Source organism: Jaculus jaculus, chromosome 13 (genome assembly GCF_020740685.1).
Source record: "Jaculus jaculus isolate mJacJac1 chromosome 13, mJacJac1.mat.Y.cur, whole genome shotgun sequence".
NCBI lineage: Eukaryota > Metazoa > Chordata > Mammalia > Rodentia > Dipodidae > Jaculus > Jaculus jaculus.
The window spans coordinates 10,187,283-10,198,891 of NC_059114.1; the positions used below are offsets into that span (position 1 = coordinate 10,187,283).

At 41.6% G+C, this 11,609-nt stretch overlaps 1 protein-coding gene across 1 annotated transcript in view; it reads left to right on the forward strand.

Annotated features, from left to right (window-relative positions):
* The window catches only part of Hormad2 (HORMA domain containing 2), a 103,516-nt gene extending 94,022 nt beyond the window's left edge, over positions 1-9,494 (forward strand). The window contains exon 11 of the mRNA XM_004663986.2: positions 8,715-9,494. Within this exon, the coding sequence (XP_004664043.1) occupies positions 8,715-8,819 (105 nt within the window). The 3' untranslated portion in view covers positions 8,820-9,494. The remainder of the gene's footprint in view (positions 1-8,714) is intronic.
* The last annotated feature ends 2,115 nt before the right edge of the window (positions 9,495-11,609 follow it).

Consider the following 11,609-nt stretch of genomic DNA (forward strand, 5'->3'; position numbering starts at 1 on the left):
GATTTTTCTTTTTTTAATTTTTTTTTTTTTCTGTTTTAGAGTCTTTCCAGGTCTTCCTGGAAGAACTGATAATATCTTTTGTGAATTCCTACTGTACCTAATACATGACTATCATCTTATCTGTTCCCTAATTATTTTCCTCACTAGGCTCTTTGAGGACACAGTGTGTGTCTTGATCATCTTCAGATCTTTTGCACTTAGTTCAATATCTGGAACAGAAAGGTGCTCAAAATGCATTTGTTAGATCAGCTAATTATAAGACATTTAAAGACATACTTACCTTCTTAGGGAACACTGAGGGAGAATTGGGTTGGTAGCTTCGGGAAATGAAAATACTTAGCTATGGCCCTAAGATGGTTCATCTCTGTTGACACCTTGACAGGTTTGAGAAGCATCATGCTTACAAAGCTCTGGGCCTGCCTTAGAGGGATTTTCTAGATGAGGTTAATTGAAGGGGAAAGACCTACTCAAAATGTAGGTGGTGGGCTGGGGAAATGGCTTAGCAGTTAAGGCATTTACCTGCAAAGCCTAAGGACCCCAGTTCGATTCCCCAGGACCCATGTAAGACAGATGCACAAGGGGTTGCATGCGTCTGGAGTTTGTTTGCAGTGGCTGGAGGCCCTGGCATGCCTAGTCCCTCTCTCTGCCTCTTCCTGTCTCTCTCTCTCTCTCAAAATAAATAAATAAATAAAATATTTTTTAAAATGTAGGTGGTGCCATCCCATGGGCTGGGGTCCTAGATTGCATAAAAAGGAGAAAGCTCACTGAACACCAGCATTCATCACTCTTTGGCTTCCTGACTAAATGAAATGTGGCCAGCCGTTTCATGCTCCTACCACCATGTATGTACTGGATGCCTTGAACTGTAAGCTGAAATAAGCCTTTCTCACCCACAAGAAAAGTAACTAACACAGACACTAGGAAGAATACACATCTGTCTCCTAAATAAAAATAGCATGGTTCAGAACCCTGATCATAAAGCACAAACAATAATCCTCCAAAAGTAAAACAGTGCATTTCCCAAGGCACGGGAGAGCTGACAGCACTCCTGAAGTCGGAGATAATGGTTCTCTGCAAGCTTTTGCACTCTTACTGCTCACTCACCACACTGTTCACATAAGCTACATCCATGTTGATATTATTTATTCTTAAATTGATGCTGAACTAATTTTCTTTGTGCCAAAAAGATAAATAGGAAAGTAATCAAAACATCAACACTTCAGCTTTCTTGCAGGGGCATAGACTCTCTGACCCAGAAGATTTCCTTGACCTTGGAAATACTAAATCCAAAGATCTAGAGTTAAGATTTTATTATGAATTCATTCTGATGAAGTCTAGTCTTCTTAAGAAAAACATTTTGCCAGATCTGACATGAAAAGTAATTTTGAAGTAAACAAAATTCATTTCACTTTCACCCCAGGCATGTAAAGTACTCAACAATATTTCCTGGGTGCCTGAGGCTGTCTGTCCTTCTATCTCCTGATGCAAAGCAATCACTGTGGCCTGAACTGCTTCCCTTGCTGTATGGAGACATACCTGTCTTCTTTCCAAAGCCTATGAGGCCCTGCTTCCAACTGGCTGCCACCTGGAGATCCTTTGATAAGTTAATTTATGCTAACATCATGTTGAGTAATATTGCAAGAAGAATTTACATTTAATATAAGTATGTTAGATAATAGCACTTAACCCTAAAAGCTGATCCAATAGGACACTTTTTGCTTCCTTGTCTTTTCATGATTCATCTTGAACCTTCTGCCTAGAATACCTTTGCTGCCTCTACCACTACCAGGCAGGTAAACTGTTACGCATTCTTTGAGACGTAGCTCAGTCTCTCTCTTCTAAGAAACCTTCTCTAACTTCTAATCAATCCAAATTAATTTTTATTAAAAAGTTTTTTTTGAAGTAGGTAGGGTCTAACTCTAGTTCAGGCTGACCTGGAATTCACTCTGTAGACTCAGGCTGGCCTTGAACTCACGGTGATCCTCCTACCTCTGCCTACTGAGTGCTGGGATTAAAGGCGTGCGCCACCATGCCTGGCTTCAAGATCTATAAAATTTTGTATACTTATCTCAGTTTCCTTGAGATATATGCACTTTTCAGTTGACTTCTACTCTTATCAATCTAATTTATCCAGTAGTTCCCATGGGCCTAAATCAAGTGAACATACATTGGTTCTCACATCCTTGTTCTCTCAACAACACTTGACACTACTGACCACCACCTTTTATTTTCTCCATTCCCCTGTCTTCACACCATTTGCCCCTGGCTTGCCTGATTTGACAGTCTGCTAGTCTTTTATCTGTCTTTCTTTTTCTGTCTTGTTTGTTGACTACTCCTCTAGCTAATCTCTAAATGTTTGAATTCCTTAAGGCTACGTCTGGCCCCTTTCCCTTCCTTCTCATGCTCTGGTCTCTCAATGAGCACTCTTTTCCACACCCGTGCTTTAACTAATCCCCACCTCCAGGTGGCTTCTCACATTGACGTCTCCAACACAGAACTCCTGAGTTTCAGACATCAAACTACAATACCTATTCCATATGCCCCTGTGGGAGTTTTGCAGGTACTTTTATTGTCTATAAACTCAAAATTCACAGTATTCTCTAGCTGAGAAAACAGTACTTCCATCCATGCATTGGCCAAACCAGAAGTTATTATTAATCCATCTACCTGTCCTTGACCATCACCCCCAATTAGCCATTCTTCTGACTCTACCTTCTAAATATTTCTCTCAGTGTTGACTTCTCTCCAACTCTATTGCCACCCAGAATTACTACTATAAACAGTCTCCTCACCTTGCACCAACTTGATGTCTCCAGTGCAATTAACCCTGTAGGCTTTTGAAGACTTTTATTTATTCATTCATTTATTCTTATTCTCCTTTAATTATTATTTGCAGAGCTGGAGAGAGGCTCAGTGGCTAAGGCATTTGCCTGCAAAGCCTAATGACCCAGGTTCAATTCCCCAGTTCCCATGTAAAGTCAGATACACAAAGTGGCACATGCATCTGGAGTTTGTTTACAGTGGCTAGAGGCCCTACCGTTCATTCTCTCTCTCTCTCTTCTCTATGTCTCTCTCTGGGTGCAAATAAATAAAAAATTAAAAAGTTAAGGGGGCCCTGGCATGCCTGTTCTCTCTCCTCAAATAAATAAATATTATTTGCGAGAAGAGGGGTATGGATACACCAGGGCCTCTTGTCACTACAATTGAACTCCAGATGCATGCGCCGCTTTGTGCATCTGGCTTTATGTGGGTACTGGGGAACTGAACCCAGGCCATCAGGCTTTGCAAGCAAGTGTCTTTAACCTCAGAGCCATCTCTCCAGCCCTATTCATTCATTCTTGAGCCTCTTCTACATGCAAGGTACTTCCTAGATGTTGCTGGTACAAATGTGTCTATTACCACCGGTGTCCTCCTGATTTCCTACAACTCCATTGAGTATAAAAGACTGGGGGACCTATTAAGTTAACTTAATTTGGATGGGGAGTGTGTAGATAAAGAAAATTATTTTTCCTTTGCTTTCACACCACAATCAAGAATTAAGACTTCCATGACCTCAAAAGGTGTGAAAATTTCTCCTCACTGGCAAGGAAGCAATTAGTTCTTCAACAGGGGACACCAACTTGGTGTCATCCAATCCAGTTCAGTTCTGGCACTGTCTAGTTGAGAGAGTATCTAAAGCCATAAGTTAATGATTCAGTCCCCAAGTCCACACGCACTTCAAATGCCAGTTGTAAGCAAGCCCCAGGTTGTTTTCCCTGTGCTTCCAGGATGATGAGTATGGACAGAATGCCTGCCAGAACTCCACAAGGACACATTAAAGGTTTTACTAATTTTTACATACTAGAGATTGCTAGTGCCTAAGTAAAAATCACTTTTAGTTATGCATTCATTCATTTGGACAATAATTAAAGAGCATCTGCCATTTGCTAGGTAGGAACCGAAAAACAAAGAAGACTAAAGTACCATCTTCAGCTTGATGAGGTGATTCTAGGGAGGGAAGACTGATAACTAGGCATAGTAGAATCCTGAAGTAAATACTACAAAAAGGATGAGAACTGAAAACAGCTGTAGGGATCCCAAGAAAGTCCAGCAGACAAGGATTTGTGGGCTGCCCTGGTCCAGGTGAAGGGAAGAACAGAACATGGTGGGGAATATTAACGGAGTAATCTGGAGGAGAGAAAAAAGGTTCCATTTGGAGATCTGTACCAGTCAGATCATGTGGGGGTGGGGTGTAAACTGAAGCTATGGAGAGGGGTCAGGGTCCTAAACTTTTGAACTTTGTCCTGTTGACAAGGAGAAGCCACTAAGGGTTGAAGGATGCAGCAGAAGAATAACTAAGCATATTTGCTGTAGACGATACTGCTTGTGCTTCAGACTGGAGAGTGGGTGGCAGAAACAGTAGATGAAAACTGGGGGAGATGATATTGGCCTGCAATGAAGTAGAGGTGGTGGGACTAGAAAGACATGGATGGATTTGAACACTGTTAAGAAGGTAGGACCAGTAAGATTGAGGGATTAATTAGATGTTAGGGTGAGAAGGCTGAAGTTGTCATGGGTGAATCTCAAGTTTTGCTTTACTTTGGGGGGTATATGTGTGTGGTGTTCATACCTATCTATATGTTGTGTGTTTTGTGTGGGGGTTTGTGTGTGGGTGTGCCCATGCATGTGCTTGTGCCTGTGGAGGCTGATATCAGGCATCCGTAATTGCTCTCTATATTATTTTTTTTTGAGGCAAGCCCAACAGACTGGCCATTTATTTATTTATTACTTTCTATTAACAACTTCCATGATTGTAAACAATATCCCATGGTAATGCCCTCCCTTCCCTACTTTCCCCTTTGAAACTCCATTCTCCACTATATCCCCTCCCCCTCTCAATCAGTTTCTCTTTTATTTTGATCAGACTGGCTATTTTTTATGTGAGAGAGAGTGAGTGAGAGGGAGATAAAGAACTGGTGTGCTGGGGCCTCCAGCCAGTGTAATCAAGCTCCAGATACATGCACCGCCTTGTGTGCATGTGCAACCTTGTGCATGTGTCACCTTGTGCGTCTGGCTTAAATGGGATCTGGGAGTCAAACATGGGCCCTTAGGCTTTGCCATATCTCCAGCCCTATATTATTATTTTTAATTGTTTATTTATTTATTATATTTGAGAGAGAGAGAGAATGGGCACACCAGGGCATCCAGCCACTGCAAACGAACTCCACATGCATGCGCCACCATGTGCATCTGGCTTATGCAGGTTCTAGGGAGCTGAACCTAGGTCCTTTGGCTTTGCAGGCAAGTGTCTTAACCACTAAGCCATCTCTCCAGCCCTCTATTATTATTTTTGAGGCAGGATCTCTCACTGAACCTAGAACTCACCAATTAAGCTCGTCTAGCTAGCCAGTAAGCTATGGGGAACAACTTCCCTTCCCCTCCCCAGAGCTAGAATGACAGGTGCATACCACACACCCTACCATTTTTACGTGGGCTTTGGGGAGTTGAACTGAGGTTCTCATGCTTGCTTTACCAACTGAGCCATCTATCTCTACAGCCCCAGCATCTCAGGGTTCAATGAGAATGCTGTAGGTGAGAGCAGATACTGGAAGCAGCTGAGAGAAGCGGGTGATCAGTTACAACCAGGACATGCTACCACTGAGTGTCCTTTGTAATGACCATGTGAAGACTTCCTGTAGGCAACTGGCTACTGATGTGTTTGTGGAATTCAGAAGGCAGATTAGATTGCACACATAAATGTGGGAGCCTTTGCATATGAATGATAACTAAGTCCTAGGAAAGTATAAAATACACCAGTAATAATGTGGATAAAAAGCAGAAACAATAGAAATCCAGGACAGTATTCAAGTAACAAGCATTTTTTAAGGAGATAAATATAGAGGAAAAATATCAGTGAAATGATTTTACAAGATTCCGTCCCAATGCTGTCCCAAGTGCTGCTACCAAATCAGCCAGCTATACTATCTGTACTTAAGGCAAAGCCTGTCTTTAGGTCTCCCTAGTGGAGAATGTTATTAAACCAAAAATCAAAAATAGATAAGTATCATATAGTAGAAAGTGTATCTTCAGAACTTTTTTTCCCGTCTTCAAGGCTTTTAAAAACACATGTGAATACTTCTTGGGGTCTATTGGTAATGTGACCATGGTGGCCTCTTATTAATTTATATACAAGAAGCATTTTTATTTTATTATTCTCAAGACATGGTATGTCATTGTAGCCTAGCTTGGCCTTGAACTAAGAACAGTCTTCCTGCTTCAGCCTTGCAAGGCCTGTGGTTACAGCTGGGGTTATGAATCACCATAATTGGCTAAAAAAAATCTTAAAAGCAGTATGCTTAAAATATAACAGGACTGGAGGCTGGGTGTGATGCCGCATGCCTTTAATCCCAGCATTTAGGATGCAGAGGTAGGAGGATCATGGCCATGAGTTTAAGACTACCCTGGGACTACATAGTGAATTCCTGGTTAGCCTGAGCTAGAGTGAGACCCTACCTTGGAAAAAAAAAATACATACATACATACATATATGTATATGTATGTATGTATATTTTTTTAAATTATTTATTTATTTATTTGAGAGTGACAGACACAGAGAGAAAGACAGATAGAGGGAGAGAGAGAGAATGGGCGCGCCAGGGCTTCCAGCCTCTGCAAACGAACTCCAGATGCGTGCGCCCCCTTGTGCATGTGGCTAACGTGGGACCTGGGGAACCGAGCCTCGAACCGGGGTCCTTAGGCTTCACAGGCAAGCGCTTAACCACTAAGCCATCTCTCCAGCCCTGTATGTATATTCATATAACAGGACTGGGATGTGACTTAGTTGGTAGAGTGCTTTGTGTAGTGTGCATAAAGGCCTAGGTTCCATCTCTAGCACCACATCAAACCAGACATGCTGACACATACCTGTGATCTCAGCACTTGAGAGGTAGAGACAGGCTATAATATACATGAGATCCTGACTGAAAACAAAATGAGTAAGACATGTGCACACACTCATACACAAGCAAGTGGGACTTGCATTAGAAAGCATTTGATTTTCCTATAATGGTTTATGTGTGATGTAGGTCTAACCTGCCCAGTTACTGGCTGGCTCTTTGCTTGGCCAGTTGGATTCTTGCATCATATATGCAAACTTAATCTGTTGGAAAACATCTGAAAAATGTTCCTTTGTGTGGATAAAATTTTTAGTTTATATAGTTCATGTAGATCATGTATGTGGAAGTGTTCCCTGCTTGATAACATACTCACCTTTGAACCCACTAATTCTCTATAAACTGTTAAGAATGACCAGGCTTCAACAGTTGTCTGAAACTCCATACATTATTGAAGATGTGTTTACTAACTCACTGCAAGAAAATTAGAATTCTACAACTAGTAACAAAACCCTGTTTTATTGAGACAGTAAGAAAAGAGAATAAAACTTTATTAAACCACCAGGTCAGGTTGTCATTTGCAAATTTGTTCACCTCTCTTGTGTTTCTTTTGCGGTCCCCGGTTGACAGAGGTGGGGACAGTTTGGTCTGAATGAGGCATGGCCTAGCAGCATTTTCAGACAAGCTGTGATTTACAAAGTATTTATGCTTACAGCCAAGCTGCAGCTCTCAGGAAGAAGTTGGTTTTGTGTTTTGATGTTGCTGCTTCCTTTCCTGTAGAACAAGCCATTTCAAACTTCAGCACATATAAGCAAACCTGTCATTTGATAAGGGGCTCTATTTATTTTCTGAAAGTTTCACTACTTTATTAGTCAGTGCTTTAGTTAAGGCCAGGGGGGGTTTGTGGTATCTAAAATCAGAAATTCAATCACTTTTTAAAACGAAAGGATAAATAGCACCTAAACTATCCATTTTCAGACCCAATTATTGTTTGTAAATGGCATGTAAGTGCTTTGTTGACATTCTCACTCTTCTAGTACCACCGTATCAATAATGACATGTGTCCATCTACTACAACATGAAGAAGGGGTAATGCTGGTGGCCCTGTTAGGGAGTCTAACAAGTCTGTCATTAAATACATATTGTTTCATGTGGAAAAACCTTTCCTCTTATCTCTCAGCTGAAATATTTACAGATGTCCCCTATGTACTTAGAATTCCAGTTATCAGGAGTTGTCGGACAGATTATATTCCTTCAGTTGTTCACTTGGTAAAGCAAAAATAAGTTCTAAGATCTTTACCAAAGTTGAGTCCAATGAAGCTGATGATTAATTATATGATTCACTGATCAACTTCCCTTTAATCAATAACATACACTTCTTTTCAGCACAAGGAGTTATTGTCCTTCTTAATTCATGAGTTTGAACATTTTATAGAAAAGACAAGGCCAGTTGCCTCTGCTAGCTAAAATTGGGAGTTAAATTATGTTTGCCTCTAAAGCAATCAGTGCCCTAGATCTCTCCTGACCTTTATTTGCTCCGGGTTGGCCTCACACCTTGACAACCCTACCCTCAAGAGGTGATGTGCTAAATTCACTATCAAGAGCCAAGAATCTGTCCCAGAAACTAGCTGCCTGCAGGGGACCTCAGCTCCTGAAACTTGGAATGCCAGACTCTGATACTGGCAGCAGGGTTGTGTGCAGGGCCAAACCAGCCCTCAGGAAAGCAGGTTTGGATGTGTTAGGCAGGTGGAGGGATTAATGCTTGGTCTGCCTGTCTTATATATGTCTTGTGCAGCTGTCAGATCTCTGCTGACCTGTTCCTCTCTCTGGTGATTCTCACAGATTCAAAGGATGAATTTTATATACAATGAGTCAAGTTTTGAAAGCGCCAAGAAGAGGAGGAAGGTCAGCGAGCCAGTGAAAGTCTTCATCCATAACGGAAAATGAAAGTCAAATGACTTTACTACATCTATTTTAAATTAATTTCATTTTGAGAAAACATGTAAGAAATGTCATAGTGTTAAAGTAGCTTCTTATCCCCAAAATTATTTCCTAAAGTTGTTGCTCAACTCTTAGTGAATTCATTAATAGTCAATTCACTAAGCTATTGAGTAGGGTAAGGGTTCACTTTGCTGAAAGGAAACAAGGTTGCCAGGGCTGTCTTGGGATGCATTATTTCAAGGCGGCACTAGCATGAGACATCTTCTGTATTTGCAAAAGAACCACAGCAGCTATTTTGAAAAGAAGTAAGCTGTTGTTCTTCAAGAAAGAGGGGTTTTCTGTTCATAATTAAACTATCCAGCTATTTAGGCTACCATGAAGTGTTTTGGCTTGTTGTAACCTGTGTGCTGGAATCCCTCTATAGCTTTATTAAAATTCCCACAGAGTTGCATAGGACGTGTGTGGAGGTGCTCAGCCAGGTGTGATTGATGTGTTAACTTCAGTCACGAGGTTGATCAGCTACGTGTGGGACCAACATGTGCTTTCCCTGTAAAGTTCCTCAGCTTTGCCTCCGGGTTCTGTTCTGTTGGCCAATCCCAAACATGGAACATGTTGTAATTTAGGAGCCTGTCTCCCTTTTAAGTCCTTTGTTGATTATTTCCCAATAAATGCTTTAGTTTATTAATCTGTAACCTGCTGATGATACTATTTGCTTTCTTCTGATTCTAGGAGAATTTTGATCGATTTAAGGATTAGCAAGAGATGAATAATAAATGATGTAAAGAATTATTTTATGATTATATAACATGGTATTTAACAATTTAAATGGATCAACTCAATAAGTTAAATAAAAATCAAAATGCAAGGTATTTTTTACTCATCCTCTTTCACACTGGGTAGTTTCGTCACTGCCATCAGTGTTTCTGCACATGTCAAGTGTAGAGGCCATCAGTGCATGGCGTAATGATTACAGTATGGAGTACTAGTCCTAACTCATTTCTGCTAAATCAGACTGTCAAGTGGGCCCTGTGGAAAGTCCAGGGATCTAACAGGCACGAATCGAGAGCCTGTGATCTCTGACTAGGGAGATCCTTGGGCTAGATGTTCCTTAGTGTGCAAAGTTCATGTGTAACAGAACATACAGTAGCAGGAAAATTCAAAGGAACCTGCCTGTATAGAACTACCCCTAACTGGACTGTCATCTGTTTCAGAGGCCCTAAGAGCTGCCTACATACCGAGGCCTTGAACTGGGCTAATGCACCCACTTCAAGGGGGTTGGGGGACTTTTCTCAGTAGCATTTGGAGTGGATTCATGTAAGCCTACTCTGCCACTAAAAGGAGGAGGGAAAGGTAATTGTGCATATTATATCCCTGACAGAATTGTAGCCTGAGTCACCATAATTTTTAAGAGAATCACATAAAGAGATTAGCTGTCTAGTAGAGGGATTAGGTTTATTTTGTGTCTCCAGAGGGAAGATATAAAACCAATTTGGTGAAAGAGGTCAGTTTGGCTGAAAGTAAGGTGGAGCTTCTCAACTTCATAGGTTGTAAGAATTTTGAAATGGGCTCTCTTAAGAGTTTACAATCACTGTAAGCTTTTGAACACAGAGGAGTTTTACCAGACTCTAGGGGTCTTGGACTTGCAAAGCAAATGAGCTATACAGCGTAATTAGTCAATCTGGATTTCAGAAGGAACTACGTTGTTTAAAGGGGGAATTTAGCTCTTAATCTGTATTTACAGTTATCATAAACTTAGCCTAAGATCGATAGTGATCCTAAAAGTTGAAGTTCCGAAGCTAAGTCTGTGTGGAAGATTTCTGTAATGAGCTTACTGTGTTTTAACACTCCTTTCCTAGTGGGCCAGCTGTGCCACCACCGTTGGGTATGGCATCAGTTTCTGATGCAGAATGTGTATGAGGCAGCAGAGAGAGCGCGCTGGGCCCATGCGCTTGGCTTGGCACATAGGGAAAGAGACCTGCTATCAAGAAGATCTGAGAAACATGGAAATTTGAGATAGCTGATTTTACACAGCATAGCTCATACATGCAACTGGATATCAAGACTGGAGGCTATTCAGTTCCATTCACTGAGTGATCTATTAGATGGAAAGAAATCTTTATTCATTTCTGTCCCTAACTGTTATGGAATGAGTAAACACAGATGCATCAAGGAGCTAGAACTTGGGGTGGGGGGGGGAGAGGAGGAAGAGGAGATGGAGGAAGGAAAGAAGAAGAGGGAGGAAGGAGGAGAAGGAAATGGGAGAGGAAAAGTAGGAATGAAGGGGTAGAGGAAGAAGGAGGAAGAGAAGCAAGAGGATGAGGAGAAGAAAGGAGAGGAGGAGGATAAGGAAAAGAGGTGGGGAGGAGATGGAAAGGAAGGGAGAAGATGAAGAAAACCTGGCCCCAAGTTGGGACACCTGCGCTGTGCCTGACCAGCGCTTTCCTCAACCTGACTACGCTTGCTTTTTCAGCACAATTACAAAGATTAGATGACGCTAGCTTGGAAACTGGGACATTGTTAAATTAAAAAATTATGTGGGGGAAGTTTGATTTTTGGCTATCTGGGGGTTTTCTGTCTTTACAGAAATTAGTCTAGCTGGAAAGAAACGGGTTAGGCTTATGATTGCCTCCAGCCTTTGAAGCCAGGCACCGAAACCGCACCTCCACTTCCCCTCCTGCAGGTCCCTCTGGGGTCTGGGTTCTTTCACTCTCCAGCTCATTTCTGCCAGGAAGAAGGCTGGTGATGATGATCAGCGTCAGAGCTGCATTCAGATTAGTTCAAAGTGGTGTGCTTTTA